Raw genomic sequence first — 18,989 nt, forward strand, 5'->3', positions numbered from 1 at the left:
TGTTGTATTCACATCGACTGCATTTATTTAACTAGTATATATTCATGTATAGCTATGTCACAAAAGAAAATATATTTTGCTCATTTTACTAAAATGTAATTTAAAAAAAGTTATATAATTATCGGTTGGCATTTATCGTTTTTATTGCATGTAAGTGATGCAAGCAATTCATTATGGGGTAATGTTAGTTTTCGAGTAGTAATACTTACATTTTTAGAGTATCAAATCAACAGTCTTCTCCAAAGGTGAGATCTTCGAGCAGCTGATTGAAGTAACCTTTGTGCAGATATTGCAGAGTCGCTGTGAGGTGTTTGTGCACCTAATCCTCTTTTTTTATTCTTATTGCCAAATTATTACATAAAAGGTCATGGTAAGAGGTTTTATCTAACAATAAACAATTATAATGCCATAAAACAGTAAATAAAATAAAAAAAATCATGTGTTCATCATAGTATGAGATACTATACAAGAAAAAATTTTTTTACATAAAATTATTTAAAAAATATTCAAGAGATAAAGATTTTGGGTTTTCTAATAATAATTTAAAAATGCTTTAAGGATAACACTTGATCACATTAGTGGAGTTAAAAATATACACAATTGAAATCAACAGTATTGGCTATACTACAATCACAAAATAAAAAGTATTTTTCTTCAACAAGACTAAAACATGGGCAATGTTCTTCATTATCAAGATTCTTACAAATACATTAATTAAACCTATCACTTATATCTTTTAAGTTTTTGTTCTTGTTTTAACTTTGTAGGTCACATGATCAACATAGAGGATGATAATATACAATTTGCATTCATACTTGATACATACGCATTTAGGCTGTAGAGTATGTACACTTTTAGCCCTCGTTAAGTTAGTACATATTGAAATTAAGTGCCTAATTAAAGGGGTATGCGGTTTCGAACGCATCCCGACAAAATCTTGTTTTGACATCTCGCGTGGTTCTGTGTGATTTGAACAACTTCAAGTTACGCCTCCTACTTCAAGTTACGCCCACTTCAAGTTACGCCCCTGTCTTGCAGTCTGCAGACAGACCCTTCTCTCATGTTGCAGTACATGAAAATCTCTCATAATGCACTGCAGTATGAATTATTATTTGTTGCCACTGTTGAGGATCATACAGGATCAAACTACATATAAATTAGCTAACTGGAGTTTGACTTAACCCTCTTGGCGCCACGGTCGAGTTAAATCGACAAGGCGGCACTGAATAAAACGGCCGATATTGTCAAATAGGGTGTCAAATTTCAAAAAAACGTCATGCTTCTATACAAAATCTTCGAGCTAGAGCGCGTTGAATAAGTGCGAACAAAAGCGGAGCTAGTGTGAGAGTGAGCCACTTTATCAGAACAATATTGTCAACATCAGCGAGTATTGGCATTAGATTATAAATTCCAATAAATTATATTATTATTATTATTATCTAATGGCATCAATAAAGCTTCAATAAACCCGCAATGAAGTGTTGGGACTTCTATTCGCGGACCCTGATTTTGAAGGGGAATATCTGCATTCGGAAGACGATACTGAAAGTGAAAGTATATCCCATACATGGAATCAGAGTGCCTGCTGTATGTAGTAAATTGAAAATCCCAACCGCTACATGCATTTGGTTTGTTTCTACCATTTATTAGTAATGATTTACACAGTTTGTTTACCACTTACCATTTACCTGAAGGTGAGGGACATTTTGGGGGGAAAGAAGTGCTGCATTTTGTCATTTAAACACGTGACTTTTCATGAAAATTCTATAATTCAAGATGACCACCACCATATGATGTCATAATATGCAAATTAGATGTGGAAATGTAATCCCTACATAAACATTTGGTCATCCTTAATATTTTTATATTCGACAGAAAGTCTCTATCTTTTATCACTTTTAAGATATAGCCTTTTGAAATTAAGATGGCAAAATTTAATGTTTTAGGAAAAAAACCCTGGTGCCTAAAGGGTTAAATAATGACTAAAAGTAATGGTTAAAAGTTTGCAAAAATGAAATGACTTAACGTCGACTAAAATGAGACTAAAACTATAAATGACTCAAATGACAAAAATGTGACTAAGACTATTAAGCATTTTTGTCTCAAGATAAAGACTAAGACTACATCAAAAATGCCTATCAAATTAACACTGCTCAGTTTAACTTTACTACCTTGACAATGCAACATGTTCACTATCACAATAAAATACAGTCAATCAAACATATGAAAAAAAACACACAGCTCAGTTTAAATATGTAGAAAAATCTGTGCTCTTAAGTGTTATCACCGTACCACCGTACAACATTGTGACATTACGTGGATATTGGAACATGAGTGAAGTAAGCGAAATAATAATTTGCCATTCAAATACATAGCAAATATGGAAACATTTCATTTTGTCGATTGAGAGACCCAACATTAATTTGTTTTGGCTTGTCGTTTATATTGCTATAATGGCTTATATGTTTTATACTTGTTCTTTTCTAATTAGACTACTGTTAATTGAAATTATTTGTTGTGGAGTGAGGGGAACTAAAATAGCCTAGCTATGTTTACAGTGTTTATTATAATATTAGTAAACATTATATGTTGGGAGAAGGCCTGTTTCTGAATGAAATAACAATATGCAATATGTTTATTTTTTTCTCAAATTTTTTTATACATGTAGTGCATTTTAACCACACAGCAAACATTTATAAATATTTTGATAAATTAATGAAAATAAATAAATTGCTTTTTAAACCGTATAACTGATTGTATTAATTGGTCCAAATTCTTAACGGTCGGTTAATGGTTAACTGGTTAAAATGAACATCCCAAATGCAAACATTTTAGTGACTTTCTTTGCTTGTTTTGTGATGTTTAGAGTTGACCTGTTTATCAGAATATTTTGTCACCATTGTTGAGGTTCATATGCAGATTCATTATGGGAGCCTGCGTAACAGCTGAAATGTTTAGCACACTGTGCTGCAAGCATTTTAGCAGAAAATGACTTCATTATTTAAAAAAAAAAGAGACTATTAAACTGAATGGAAAAATCAGGTTGCTTCTACTAGCAGTTATTAAGTGGTGGTGGTTTCCTGTGTTGAGTGGGTTGCAGTCATCAGACTGCAATACCCCATGGTTGTGTTGCAGGCAGTCATCCCCCCTGTGCACTTCAGCATTCTAAAAGAGCTTTTTCTTTAAAAGAGCATTTATGAGTGTCTTTTTAAAGATTGGAGTCGCAGGCCAAGCTCAGTTTCCTCAAAGGAGCAGCTTTGGCGCTCCTCCCAATGACTGGATGTTGATTGCTTTATTGGAGGGTGAGCCAGAGATTGCAGCTAGAGGGTATACGGGGGTTCACATCAGTGAACTTTACTGGCACAGGATGTGATAGAACCAGTCCCTGCAGCCGATCTGGAGATAGGGTTTTACAGCCCCTTCTTTGCTGTACCCAAGAAAGGACCCGATCTTGGACCTGCGAGTTTTGAACCGGGCCCTTCTCCGGTTACTGTTTAAAATGTTGATGCAGGAATGCATCTTCGGGTGCATCTGTCCCTCAGATTGGTTTACCTTTCACACGCCAGGCCATTGCTGCAGTTCGCGGCTGAATGATGAGCATATTAGTATGAGGTCCTGCCCTCCGGGCTGTCTCTGTCTCTGTCGCCCAGTGTCTTCGCTTAAGACCTTAATGCTGGGTACACATCAAAATATTTTTTACATCTTATAAGATTTTAAAAACGTGATAGACCACAAACATGAGGATAAAATCCTGGATTTTACCGTTTTGCTCCTATAGTGTGTGGTGTGCCATGATGTGACACAGACAGCAAACCACACAATCACAGATTTTCAACCAGAATCTCGACTGTGAACAGGAAATCACACAAAATCTTGTGAGACTTCAGAATAAGCATGGTGGATGATATGCAGGAAGAAATTGCAATGATAGTGTTTGGAATGATTTATACATGACACGTTGTATAAACATTTGTGTTGTTGCCACAAATCAACAAGCTGATCCTCCATCTCTGCTGTCCACATAAATTTCACTTTGTGCTGTACCATGACTACTTCCATCTTCCATCATCTCACTTTCTGATTGGATATTGTTTTGTATCGCGTGATAATTTCCAGTGTGCATGCTTTTGTCCTCGGGCTTCCCCCCACACATCAGGATTTCTGATCGTTAATATTACACGTTGAATGTTTACGATTCGCAATCGGGGTGGCTCCGATGTTCTTCCTATCAGATTTGGACACTCTTTTCACACCTCACACCAAGTCTGATAAGATAATCTGTAGAACCATCAAGATAATTGGGACATAGGATTGTCAGAAGGGGGGAAATCTGCCCAAAATCTGCCAGATTATCTTTTGGTGTGTACCCATCATAAGAGGAAAAAAAGGCATTCACCTTTTCAACTACCTCGATGACTGGCTCGTACTAGCTCAGTCTCAGAATCAGTTGTGCGCACACAGGGACTTGGTGCATTCACATCTCAACCGGTTGGGCCTCATGCAAGGTTGGGCCTCAGTCTTTGTTGAACTGCCTGAATATGTTCAAGGACAGGATGGCGGTCCAACTGAAACACTATCAGATGCTTCTGACTCCTGACACAGCCAACACTGCGATTTTTGTATACATCAATCGACAAAGTGATCTGTGCTCCCATTGCATGCTGCAACTCACCTGCCACCTCCTGTCCTGGAGTCAGAAGCATCTGAGGTCATTTCGTGCCATTCACATTCTTGGTATACACAACCCTGCAGCCAACTAGCTGTCATGATCTGTGCTCCCAGTAGAATGGAGACTCCATCCCCAGATGGTCCAGCTGATTTGGAGTTGTTTAGGCGCCGCTCAGGTAGACCTATTTGCCTCTCCAGAAACCTCTAACTTGCCAACTTGCAAGTTGTTCACCCTGTTTTCCCTGATCAAGGGTACACTTGGCACAGACGCACTTGCATGCAGCATGCCACACGGCCTGCACAAGTATGTATTTCCCCCAGTGAGCCTTCTTGAAAAGACACTGTGCAAGATGGGAGGACGAGGAGCAGGTCCTTCTCATGGCGCCTTAATGGCACACTCTGAGCTGGTTCCTGGAACTAATGCTCCTCATGACAGCCCCACCATGTGGCAACCGCATCCGGAACTCTGGAAATAGTCATGTCTGCTTTATGGATGGGACGCAGAGTTTCTAGGTGACCTACCCCAAGACGGCATCACTTCCGCGAGAGCACCGTCTATGAGACACGTTTATGCCTTGCAGTGGAACCTGTTCATCAAGCGGTGGTCTCACAAACCCCACTGAAATGTCAGATCAGAATCATGCTGTATTTTCTCCAGCAGGAGTTGGGAGTGAATGCTGTCTCCCTTCACCCTTAAAGTCTACATGGCTGCGATTGCTGCCAACCACGGGCCCATTTGAGCATGTGCAGACAGTTCTGCTGAAGTTTCTGTCAATGAAAACACTGCACCTGCTTGCATTGGCCTCCATCAAGAGGGCAGGGGACCTGCATGCATTTTCGGTCGACGATTCGTGACTGGAGTTCAGGCCAGCTAACTCCCAGGCAATCTTGAGGCCCTGGCTCAGCTATGTTTCCAAGGTTCCCACTACTCCCCTCAGGGATAAAGTGGTGAACCTGCACCAGAGAAGGCAGACCCAGTCCTAGCTTTGCTTAGTCCCATCCGGGCATTGAGATACGATGTAGACAGGACACAAAGCTTCAGGACCTCAGACCAGATATTTGTCTGTCATGGTCGCTGGCAGGAGGGGAATGGCATCTTTAAGCAAAGGATGGCCCACTGTATAGTGGATGCCATCACCCTGGCATATCAGGCACAGGGTCTGCCTTTCCCATTCAGGTTGCAAGCTCATTTTACTAGAAGTGTTGCATCCTCCTGTGGGCTGAGCTGTGGGCTGGGTGACCCCTAACATGTTCGTTAGATTCTGAGCTCTTTGTGTGGAGCTGGTATCCTTCCTTGTACTAACCTCAAACAGGTAGAAATACTGATAGCCCCTGGCTTTGGGTCGGCTTGCTAAAACCACTCCAGAGAGTACATATCTTAGACCATGTTGAGCTCTTCCATCCCCTCGGCAGCCTGACATGGCAAACCATCCGGCGCCAGGCCCTCAGTCAATGAATCTGTGAGAACCAGTAGAGGGCTGGTTTCCATATGTAGAGAAGTGGATCCCATATTTATATACGATATAGCCTCAGAGCCTGTGTTTCCCTGGGAGACTTTCTGCTATTTTCCAAGAGAGTAACAATCACTTCTAATCTTCCATACGTGCCTAAATAGTTGGTCATATGTGTAAGTGCTTCCGAAACTTCCTTCGGGAAGGATGGGGCTTCTGCAATGTTACTGTCCCAAGTGGTAAGGTTACATTTTCCCAGTGTTATCCAGTCCTACAGAGTGGGTAGATCCATAGGTACTATATATTATTATTATTAGTAGTAGTAGTATTATTCTATCCATTTTCATACTATTATACGATTAAATATTATCTGATTATTTTTGTTGTAAAATCACCAACAACAGCTAAACTAAACTAAACTAAATTAATAATTCTTGCAGCACTACAACAAAGACTCTGTTATAACATGAATGAATGAATGAATAATGCATTTATATAGTGCTTTGTAGTTTGTTGCTGTACAACCAAAGTACTTTTATGTATGGGTGACCATATGAGCCATTTTCCCAGGATGCGTCCTTGCCAGGATTTCTATATTGCTTAAAACATCCAAAGTAGTTTGACCAATAACATGCAAGTATGTTACATAATCAACCAATCAAGGCATGTGAGAAGGTGAGATCTACAGAGAAGGTTCAAGGCAATGCAAATACACACACATGTTAGGTGTTTGTTTGTTAATTCAACTTGAAGCGTCGCTGTACACTAATCATTGTATGACACCAAAGTACCAAGAGAGTGATTTGAATGCATAAGGAGCCGTCTGCTCTGCTCTCTATAGCTCTTATGAATGTCATACAATGATCGATCTGCACAGCACAAACAGACAAAACCTGGATATTTTAGGCAATATAAAAATCCTGGCAAGGACGCATCCTGGGAAAATCCTAAATCATATTTCTCATTCACAGAAATTCCTCCCTCCACAGCAGCGCAGCGCTATTAGCAGCGCATGCACAGCTCGGTGAACCGGGTAGCTCTATGAACTGTTTCATCCTGTCAAAGGGTTACTCAACCTCGAGCCAAAAGCCTTCGAGTATGACATGTGACAAAGCATGTGATTTGTTAAATGTAGTGAACGAATACGCCCTTCACTGAACGAGTCTGAATGAGATCTAGTGATATCGTTTGTGAACGAAATGGCTGAACTGGTACATGTCATTTGCGAATGAGTTGAATTAACTGACATGTCGTTCATAAATGAAATGACTGAACTGATACCCATATCGTTCGTGATTGAAATGACTGAACTGGTACATGTCGTTCGCGAACAAGTTGAATGATTTAGTAGGCTACTTCTCCAGTTGGCCATTTAGCATGCTAATCTCGCAAAATGCAAAACACAGTTTTACTGTGCACATACGCTTGTTTTCATATTTAGCATACAGAACATAATTCCACGTTTAATCTCCAATTTATGAATGTGGATATATAGGCTAATATATGAACTGTCTTGATCAATTTAAATGCTAATTATTCAAGAAAACCTTGTGCTTTGTTCATCTGAACAACTTAAATAGACTTTATATATCGAATGCGATTATGGAAACATTTTAATAAAGCCAAATCAGTTTTTGTAACAAGAGAATTTGTTCGTTGACTTAAGACATAACACATATGACACTCTTTTTTGCCACCTGCTGGGATATTTTGTGTAATACGAAGAAATGGTCACTGGGGTTACACCCCTACTCTTTTACAAGAAGTACCATGGGATTCTTAATAAACACATAGAGTCAGGACCTTGGCTTAACATCATATCTGAAAGACAGTTAGGATGTTGGAGGCTCTTGGATATGTATTAATGGAAGATTTTGGCCCTTGGTAAAAACTAATTAAGTAAACCAGAATTTAAATAATTTTGATAAACTAATGACCATGAAAGGTGAAAGATTTACACATGAATGTTTGGATAGACAGATGGACAGACAGATAAATAGACTGATAGAAAGATGAATAGATACCTCCCAACAGCCTCTAAGAGACATGATAATATACCCATGATGTCCTGAAATGGAAATGCTCTTCATGAACAGAAATCAAGCTGAGTGGACTGGGATGATGTAATCTGTCAAAAACAAAATGTAACAGTGGTTTCAAATTAAGCTGATCTCAACATTAGATATTGATTGGCCAGACAGATAAGATCTTATCTGACGTGTGTGACATACATTTCAGAAATATTTTGGCAAAGCATCTGCAATACAAACAAAAAGCAGTAACTAGTTCTGGTGTTGCAATGGTGGCTGGTGGAAAATTTTCAAGGTAGGTCACCATGTCTAACAATTTTGTCAAAGATTATTTAACCCAGTATAACAAAAGAGAAATATTAGGACTTTAAACAGTTTAAATAAAGATAATTGTTTTTTGTTAAGTTCAAGATTGTTTAAATAATGATTATTACAAAACTTTATTTTCTGCAAGATCGTTTCAAGATAAATTATATATATAAAAAATATATTCATAATTCAGTTTATGAATCCAGTGCAATAGAAAAATTGAGGGAAACAAAAAGGCACATTTCAAATATCCATAATATTAAGTATTTAAATAACTTAAGCAGGCTTCAGTAAAACTTTGCTTAGTGTAATGTTAACCTTTTCCCGCTAATAAATCAATATTTACCTCTGGAACTGAAAGCAGCCATGGAGGAACACAACTTAAAGCTAATGCTGGGCCATACTTCAACTCTTTTAAACCATAATGATTCACTCGATTGTCAATATTCCAACAAAGACAAAAGATATAGTCACCGGGGGGTGCGCGTGGATGCCTATTTCCATCTAGACTAATATAATAAGTTTTAAGAGCCCAACTAATGGAAACACTAATCACTGTTGTGGTGTTTAACTGTTATGCTGTTATGGAAATTAAACGCATTAGAGTTAAACCCCTGTTAATTTTAAGAGCTTTTGTAGAGATCTGACAGAAATAAAGAAAGTCTGATTAGTAATAAGTGAAGCTGGTAATGCCATTTGTGGAGTTGTTTAATCGTCCTCTGCTGAGATCTTGAGATATTTAATGTGCTGCCATGCATTTCACCCTTTGTTACAGTGTGGTGGTTATTCCAACCAAAATTCAACATCTGTCTGATGTCGGAGTTTGACGTCAAACAAAGTTGGGTTTAGACGTCAACCCGACTTTCATTTTCAACCAAAATATGACGTCTGACTGACGTTGGATTAGTTGGAGTCCAACGGCTTCCTGACGTTGGATTAGTTGGAGTCCAACGTCTTCCTGACGTCACATTAATGTACTGTGCCTGCTGGGAGGCTCTAAAAACTGCTAGGGCAGAGCATATCCACAAACTCATATCAAATAACCAAAACAATCCAAGAGTTTTATTTAGCACAGTGGCTAAATTAACAAATTACCAGACGCCACCTGATTCAAATATTCCATCAACGTTTAAAAGTAAGGACTGTTTAAATTTCTTCACTGATAATATAGATAACATTAGAAATACAATAGCAAATGTAGATTATACAGATTCTAACACTTCAGTTTCATCCATCGCACCCAAATATAAACTGCAGTGCTTTACAACTATAGGACAGGAAGAGATAAATACACTTATCACTGTACCTAAACCTACAACAAGTTTATTAGATCCTGTACCCACTAAATTACTGAAAGAGTTGTTACTTGGAGCCAAATAATCGGTTCTCAATATCATTAATTCGTTGTTATCTTTAGGTCATGTGCCAAAACCATTCAAGCTTGTGGTTATTAAGGCTCTTATTAAGAAACCAAAACTAGATCCTAGTGAACTGGAAAATGATAGGCCTTTTCAAATCTTCCATTTATGTCTAAAACGTTAGAAAAAGTTGTGTCTGCTACCATTGTGTTTATTTAAATGGGGAGTCATCTCATTTATCACCAGTAAAATATGGAGTGCCACAAGGATTAGTCCTAGGTCCCCTTCTATTTCCAATATACATGTTGCCCCTTGGTAATATTATTAGAAAATACGGAATCAGCTTCCACTGTTATGCTGATGATACTGCGCTATATATCTCAACGAGACCAGATTCAATTTCGAAATTATCTAAGCTAACACAGTGTGTTAAAAATGTAAAAGATTGGATGACCAATAATTTTCTCCTATTAAATTCGGAAAAGACAGAGATATTAATTATTTGACCAAAAAACAGTACACAGAATCTTGTAGATTACAATTTTCAACTAGACGGATGTACTGTTACTTTCTCTACATTCAAAAATCTGGGTATTATATTAGACAGCAACTTGTCTTTTGAAAATCATATTTCCCATGTTACAAAAACTGTCTCAGGTTACGTATGTAACCATAGTTCCCGGAGTAGGGAACGAGACACTGCGTCCTCTAGGGGGCACTTTGGGGAACACCAACTTGTTGGCCGGCGACAGCCTCTGACGTCACTACCGGTGCGACTATGAATCAGCACCGGGAGAGCACGTCATTATCTTCTTCGTCTGAAGCTTGCCTCTGAAGCATGGCAGGGAGCTAGAGGACACAGTGTCTCGTTCCCTACTCAGGGAACTATGGTTACATACGTAACCTGAGACAGTTCCCTTTCGAGGGAACTTCGAACTGCATCCTCTAGGGGGCGCTTTGGGGAACAGTATACCCACGGCGCCATGCTGAGGGGAGTACAGGCCAGAATCATGGCGAGCACTAAGTACCAACTCTACCATATCCATGGGAGTTGCCCCTGGGACGTTTAGACGGCTGTCTGTGACAGTACCCCTTACAGCCAAAAGGCCTAAGCTACATACCCAACTTAACTCTCTGTAGTCTAAGGGTATTTTTGGGGCCTGGAGAAGTTTTGTCATGCCCTGACATTTGTGCTTTTTTCAGTTTCTTATAAATATCTAAATGGGTAAAGTCTAATCTCACTGTAATCAGCACAAACTGGGCTATAATAATATGTGAAATGCATGTATGTACATGATTGTGTTTTTGAGAAAAAAAATATTATGCGTGGTTAGTGAAAAACGAAAAATGTTAAAACACTTGAAAAGGCCATAAACACATAAAGAACAATGGTTCCCGGGATTTTTGAGAACTGGAGCTTGTAGCCTAGAATTTTTCTTTCTAAATTATGTGAAAATCATCTTGTTTACTCACTCACAGAAAACAATATATTGATTCAAATTTTCTAACACACTTTTTGTTGGTAAAAGTCATATGTGAGTAGGCGTCAACTATCATGAATATCATTGTGATTTACACCTGAGAAGACAAAGGCCTGCATAATGAGCTGCATAATGAGCCTCTAATTCAACTGTGCCACTGAGGGAGGACTTACAAGAAAGAATGTGAGAACAAAATAAAAGTATATAATTTTATGTTTGTAGTTTATTAAGAATATATTTAATTATCCCACAACATAATTTAATATCCACTTGGGGGAGCAGTTAAACCGTTTACTAGAAACAATCAAAGCTGACTTTCAAACAAATTGTTTGGCATCATTACTCCAGTCACACAATCCTTCAGAAATCCTTTTAACAATCTTATTTTCTACAAAAAAACATTTATTGTTATTATTATTATCATTATTATTAATGTTGAAAAGAGCTGAGAATATTTTTCTGGGTTTTTAGGGGGAATAAATTGAAAGAAAAGCATTGTTTTTACATTTGTTACAGTTATCTATTTGTTACATTTATATTATTTACATCAAGCTTTTGAATGGTATAGTATTGTATATTGTTATTGAAACTTCATAATGTTTCACTTGATTATACATTTAGTCAGGAATTATAGTTTGGAAAAAGTCTTGAAAAGTCTTGAAAAACGTCTAAAATGTTTACACGTTATGTGAAAACTAGTACAAGTATATAAATAAATAAAAAGAGACTTACTCATGTTTATGATCTCTGCTGAATAAAGTGCTTCATTATTTTTTTTTTTTCTGAGGAAATCCATTTCTCAAATCCTCAACCACATCACATCTTTTTGGGGTGATTTATGTCTTATTCCTCTCATCGCGAAGCAAACAGTAAAATAAAAAATCTTGAAGAACAGTCTCACTGCTTTATCTTCTGTTATGGGCGTATTCATGCCGCGCGCTTCAGTTTGAATCTGAATAGCGCGTCCGGCGCGGGGGCGTGGTCACATTAAAAACAGACATTGTGTTGTTTTCATATGGCTTACTTTATCACAGAATATCCGTTTTCAGCGGCACTTGTTTAGTTTAAAAATAGACATGTCAAGCTTTCTATAGATATCTCTCTCATGTCTTTTCGTTGAGTATTCACGGAGTTACAGTTCATTTTAATGACGTGTTTGTCAAAGAAGATCAGCGCAGACAAAGGCTGCAGACAGCACACCTTGTTTGTTATCTTTATTTTATAAGTGCACAAAGTTTTGTTATTATGTCTGTATCCAAAAAAAAGTAGACCCTTTACAGATTCGATTGATGTATTGCTCTTATCTGTACGATTAAAACTGAAAGTGTAATTTAAGTTCTTTTCGGGGTTATCAGGAGAAAATGACTCAAAACGCACATATGCGTTAATCGACTCGAAAGGGTTAATTATTAGGGCCTCGGTCCAGGGTAGAGCTGAAGGCTTGCAATCAGGAAACGGCTAAGAACTTAGCATTTGTACCAAGTCTTGCCTGTTACACAGGGGCTACCGCTAGCTTACGCATAAGCTTGCTGAAAGAGCTGTCTTAACAGTTCTCTAGTAGCAACACCCTGTTTAGATGGGTATTCGAGGATACATAGGTGGAGTGGCGCCCAAGATGAACGGGGCTTTTACCAACTCAAGAAAGGGCACGAAGCAACCGCGCGAAGCCCTCACCATATAGGATTTTAGAAAGAACGCATAATATTAGCGTGTGAACTTACCACAGTGTGGATTTCAGAAAGTGTGCAAAGACTTCACGTGCACACTTACCATAGCATGGATTTTCAAATACTGTTCTAAGGAGGGTCTCTCATGGCACTCTGATAGAGCAGCTCATAGATGGAATAGTGCATCTCAAAACAGTATGTTTGAGAGTCATCAACTCGATCTATGGAAACAATACTGGAGCGCTCTGGGGAAAAAACAGAGAACTCAGAGAGGAGAACTCCAGGCTCAGAGTAGCGCGCTCATAGGCGACCCTTTTTTGGAAAAAGCGGAGCGCTGCTAAATTACCAAGAGAATCACCCAAATAGCCCCTCATGTTGAGGGAAGCGATGCTTGAGGTGTATAAACAAATACACACTGGCTGAATTGAGCCCAAGGAACCAAGGTCTAATCATCTCAAGAAAGGGAACGAAGCGGAGCCTGTAACCCTTATCGTACAAGATTTCAGAAAGTTTGCAAAGTCTTGCGTGCAAACTTACCACTTGTGGATTTTTAGAAAGTGCGCAAAGTGTTCACGTGCTCACTGATCACCATGTGGTTTTGAGAAAGTACACAAAGCTTAGCATGTGTACTTAAAGGTTCCTAAGCATCACAGAGTTGCTGAATCTCACGGGAGAGGCACGCTCAATTTTACAAACATCGGGTGAGGGGAGCATCACCTGACGCAGCATGTACAAGAAGACTTATGTAACTGCCACCTCCACTTCCCGCTAGATGCAACAGCACCCCTAAGCGGCCAGGAAACCCTTCGGGGTTACCTGGCCGGACATCCATGAAATTCCCTGCAGTGCTTTGCCAGGCCTGATGATCAAGGAGGCTCCCTCAGAAACCTGTGATCTCAGCCGCCTAATATCAGAACATGAAGCTGGATGGCTGGTGCTGGCGAGTGTTTAGTAAACACTGTAACTGAGCACTGCAAAGGAAACTCACAGAGTTTATTAGTAGACACGTAACCACCAGCAATTAAATACACATAAGTATATACAGAGAGGGTTACATTTACTCACCCATCCTCCTGCGCCGGAGCCCCGCTCAAGGGACACCTCCTTTTAGTCTGGACCATCAGTCAGGTGGTTGCTATGAACATAGAACCATAAAAACATTTGTTCGGGCTCAGACCTGGACCTTCGTGGAACGAAGGATCTGAAAGCAGCAGAGCAGGCCTTTGTCTACCTGAACTCCTGAAATTGCTGTCTCAACGGAAATACCGAAAAGTTCAGAAGGCGAAACCTGAGCATCGAGCAGAAAGCATTTTCTTTCCTCCCGATGTCTGCCATGTTCATCCATAGATGTCTCTCTGCTGCAACCATGGCCTCCATAGTCCTGCCCATGGCAGAGGCGGCTTGCTTGGTAGCACGGAGAGAGATCCGTGGTGCGGCACAGCTCAGCTACCTGATCAGAAAAAGTCCCCTTCCTCTATCCAGGTCTCTTAGAAGATCAGTCTGATATGCTTGAAGCACCAGCATTGTGCTGTAATAAAGCCATTTATTGCGTATGCCTTGCCATTTAAGCGAGATGATTTTCTGAAGGGACTTAGATGGCAAGGAGGGAGATTAAGAGAGGATGTTTCCCCTGCAGAAAGAAAAAAATTTCACAGAGAAAAATTATTTATAAATAATTTATAACATTTTTAGCTCTTTCTACAGGGGGCATTCCCTCCTAGCCGCTTTCGCGCATCACCTTGATGTCGGCAGATTACTTTCATGCCGAAACCGATCTATGTGATAAGAAAATGGCATCTTTCATTTCTTTTTTTATCTCTATATGGAGATCATGCACAACTGAAAGGCTCACCTGAGCTGGAGGGCTATGGTCAAAAGGTAATTTTTGCTCAGTAACCTCCAACAGCTCTACATACGCAGGGCAGGAGAATTGAGAAGGCTCAGCTTCAGCTTCTTCACCATCCTCAAATATCTTCTGCTTTTCCTGGATAAAAACCCAGCAGAGCACTAACCTCAGTATCAGAAAGTGTTAAAGATATAACATCATCCTCCCGAGGCTGTCGTCCGCCGCCCTTTTTTTTTTTTTTTTTTTTTTTTTTATACGAGCGCGAAAGGGAAAGTCCCTCTTTAAACCATTCAGACAGATCCACCTGTATTCTCACGAGCTCATTTTCTTCCACGCCTCAGCGCGGACAGATCTTGAACCGCGGGAAGTAGATGGCTGCCTTTTTTTTTTTCTTTCAGAAGAGAGACGAACGAGAGCGGAGCTTTTTCCATTGAAAAAACGCTCACAATGCACGCAGATTGCCTCCTCAAAGACATCGCGTGCGTGCTCTTCACCCACACAAATGACGCAAAGATCGTGTGTGTCATCGGGTGTCAAATAACGCGACACGGATGCACACATCGTCTAAACGCTTGGTAGTTGTCGGCATGATAAACAGAGAAAGATCGCTTACCGGTTCTTTCAGATGCACCCTACAAACAAAACAGTCAGTGAAGATGAAGAAGATAATGACGTGCTCTCCCGCTGCTGATTTATAGTCGCACCGGTAGTGACGTCGGAGGCTGTCGCCGGCCAACAAGTTGGTGTTTTTTCAATGTATGCTTCAGACACCAGTCACGATGAGGTGTTCCCCAAAGCGCCCCCTAGAGGACGCAGTTCGAAGTTCCCTCAAAAGGGAACTGCATTCTTCCATCTTAGAAACATTGCCAAGCTACAAAACATGTTATCTGTTTCTGATGCAGAAAAGCTAGTTCATGCATTCATGACCTCTAGACTGGACTATTGTAATACACTTCTAGGTGGATGTCCTGCTTCTTCAATAAACAAGCTACAGGTAGTCCAAAATGCAGCAGCTAGAATCCTTACTAGAGTCCAAACTAGCCTTCTACCACGTTAAAATCCATCACGCTCCCTAAGGTCACAAAACGCTGGACTTTTGGTAGTTCCCAGGATAGCAAACTCCACTAAAGAAGGTAGAGCTTTTTCACATTTGGCTCCCAAACTCTGGAATAGCCTTCCTGATAATGTTCGGGATTCAGACACTCTGTTTAAATCTAGATTAAAAACCCATCTCTTTCGCCAAGCATTCGAATAATGTATCTCTTAAATTGTGAGTGTAATTGCATCTGATCAAATGTGCATTCTTATTCTTTAGCTTGGGTTAAACTAATTAATTTTACTTTGTTGGAGCAGCAGCCATGCTAACAGCAAATGTCAATATTATGTAGACCTATTGTTTAAATCAAATGTATGCTTTAAAAATAGAATAATCATAGCAGTTTTCATCCAAAATATGTCCATTTAAACTTCAGCGTTTAGCTTCAAATGGCGTCTTTGATGACAGTATTCTATAAAAATTATTTGCATTCCGATCTTGACATTAAAAGGCACAAATATATATATCTTATTCCAGGGATTTTACCCATTTACCTCCACTTGTACCCAGTGTTTTATGCAACCCCTATGCGTCACGTAACTGTGATATCTACTATAAATTGGTCTATTGTAATTGAAAAATAGAAAATTGTTTATATTTATTATAAATTGTTTATATTAACTATCATTTCTGAAGTCACAATTGAATAAAAAAAAAATTGAAAAAATGAAAGAAAATGGCAATTGTTCATTTGTGGGAAGCTGTGGCCTAGTGGTTAGAGAGTTTGACTTCTTGTGGGTTTGAACTCTGAGCATCGAGCAGAAAGCTGGCAATACCACAACATAGGTGCCCTTGAGCAAGGCACTGAACCAACTGCTCCCTGGGCACCACAGCATAAATGGCTGTTCACGGTGTGTGTGTTTTCACTGCTTTGTGTTTGCACATTGGATGGGTCAAATGCAGAGCATGAATTCTGAGTATGGGTCATCATACTTGGCTGAATGTCACGTCACTTTATGAAGTAGCTGAAAAAATGTTTGGTTTCATTTTTGCATTTGTTTCGTATGGTCTGAAAAATGAATTGTGGAGCATTACAGACCTCAGTCAAAGAAAAGTTGTTTCTCAGTTCCAGAAATTGAATGAATAGCCTTGTGTTCTCATCATGACCGATGTACAAGAGCTACCTACATTGGATAAATGAACTGAAAGCAGAATTAATCCATGCTACTTTTTTGGTGCATTTACATTTTGTAGAAAGTTTCATTTTCATTTCCACATTGCAAAGTATAGACTTTTTCTTCCCATTTATTTCAGGAAAATATGCTGCTTCTCATAATTTTAAAGTGAAGAAATCGAGAAACTCTGATTTTGAAAGGACATACTTCCCAGACGGCAACATAGTGTTGGCCCAGATCCGGCCCACATCTGGCCCGCATGATCTGAGCTGACACTGCTTGCTGTCTGGGTTGTAATTTGTTGCTATAGCAATGAACACAATTTCATGTGAATCCTGCTCTTATTTTAGTGCAGTAATTAAGGTTGTGTTTGTTTCAGCAAAATGTTTTATATATTATAACAGCGTTAAGTTCAACTTTTACATGTGCTAGTCATATAATTAGAATAAATTCAAAAAGTTGATTTATTTCACTAATTCCATTCAAAAAGTGAAACTTGTATATTATATTAATTCATTACACACATACTGATATATTTCAAATGTTTATATTTATTAATTTTGATAATTATAATTGACAACTAAGGAAAATTCCAAATTCAGTATCTCAGAAAATGTGAATATTGTGACACCTGGTTCCACACTCTAATCAGCTAATTAACTCATAACACCTGCAAAGACTTTTAAATGGTCTTTCGGTCTAGTTCTGTAGGCTACACCATAATGGGTTACCCAAAAGACGACCACTAACACCTCGCACAAGGAGGGCAAGACACAAAAGGTAATTGAATTAAATGACTTTCACTTCCTTACAACAGCTACTTGCTGGCAAATAAGAAACCCTAGTGCCCCCTTCCTCAAATCTTACCCTGGAGGTCCAATGCGCTGCAGAGTTTAGCTTCACCCCTGATCAAAAACACCTGCTTGTGATTTTCTAATGATCCCAAAGACATTGATTAGCATGCTCAGGTGTGTTTAATTAGGGTTAGAGCTAAACTCTGCAGGAAAGTGGTTCTCGAGGTCCAGATTTGAGGATCCCTGCCCTAGTGGATTGAAGGACATTTGCAAAGTATGCTGTTAGCTTTTTAATGTCATCAAATTATTATTATTATTATTTTACAATGAATTACATTTTAATGTCTTCTTTTAAACATGGTTAAAAAAAAAAGAAAAGAAAAAAACCTTGATAGTCTTTTTTTTATGTGCAGAAAATATATATATAGAGTTAAACAGGACACAGTGGTGGAAACATTTAAGACTGTGTTTAACATTTAAACATTAAACAAACATTTAAATCCCTGCTCCACACGTTTTTAAAAACAAAGTTACACCAAATGTTTTTGTCTAAATATTTAATCAACCGATTAGTCTTAAGCCTAAATGTCAAAAGTGAATAACTACAATAACTTTAACCGACGACGTTTCCGTTATTTTGGTTCCTCAGATATTTTGCACATTCAACTGATGGTTTGAAATCCTACGTAAGAAAGCAGAGAAAGCTAAATCGTAGATTATTTCCAGTATATACATTATTATAATGTAAATAAATAAATTCTGAACTTACCACAGAACAGTCTATAATCAACCGCATGAAAATACACTTGAGTGACTTTTGTTTCAGATATCCGGACGCGTCTCTCTTCCGTGTCCGACTTTTGGGATGTGTTCTAATCGACCTTAAGTGCGCAAGCAGAGTGGACTTAACAGTGTATTACGCCAGCGCGGTAAAGTTAGTTTAGGTTCGATATTCTCCACAAAATCGCTTTTGCGTTCCACTTGCTCTATAGTCGACCGTTCTACAAAGATACCACTACCACGGTTAGTTTTAACAATATGCAACAACTTTATATCGATATGAAAATATTATTTAAAGTCCGCTTAAGTGTATTGCAGCAGCAAATTTAAACCGGAGAAAGCTTTGATGTGCTATAGCAGCGCTTGATGCGTAAGGGACCGTCTGATAATTCCA

General features: G+C 38.9%; 1 protein-coding gene across 1 annotated transcript in view; it reads right to left on the minus strand.

The window, feature by feature from the left end:
• Positions 1 to 18,664, minus strand: part of LOC113085437 (glutathione hydrolase 1 proenzyme-like) — a 104,479-nt gene extending 85,815 nt beyond the window's left edge. Inside the window, exons 1-2 of the mRNA XM_026255129.1 lie at positions 18,585 to 18,664; positions 8,144 to 8,247 (exon numbers count right to left, since the gene is read on the minus strand). Of these exons, the coding sequence (XP_026110914.1) occupies positions 8,144 to 8,181 (38 nt within the window). The 5' untranslated portion in view covers positions 8,182 to 8,247; positions 18,585 to 18,664. The remainder of the gene's footprint in view (positions 1 to 8,143; positions 8,248 to 18,584) is intronic.
• Positions 18,665 to 18,989: the final 325 nt, after the last annotated feature.

The sequence above is a fragment of the Carassius auratus genome, unplaced genomic scaffold, assembly GCF_003368295.1.
Source record: "Carassius auratus strain Wakin unplaced genomic scaffold, ASM336829v1 scaf_tig00041527, whole genome shotgun sequence".
Classification (NCBI taxonomy): Eukaryota; Metazoa; Chordata; class Actinopteri; order Cypriniformes; family Cyprinidae; genus Carassius; species Carassius auratus.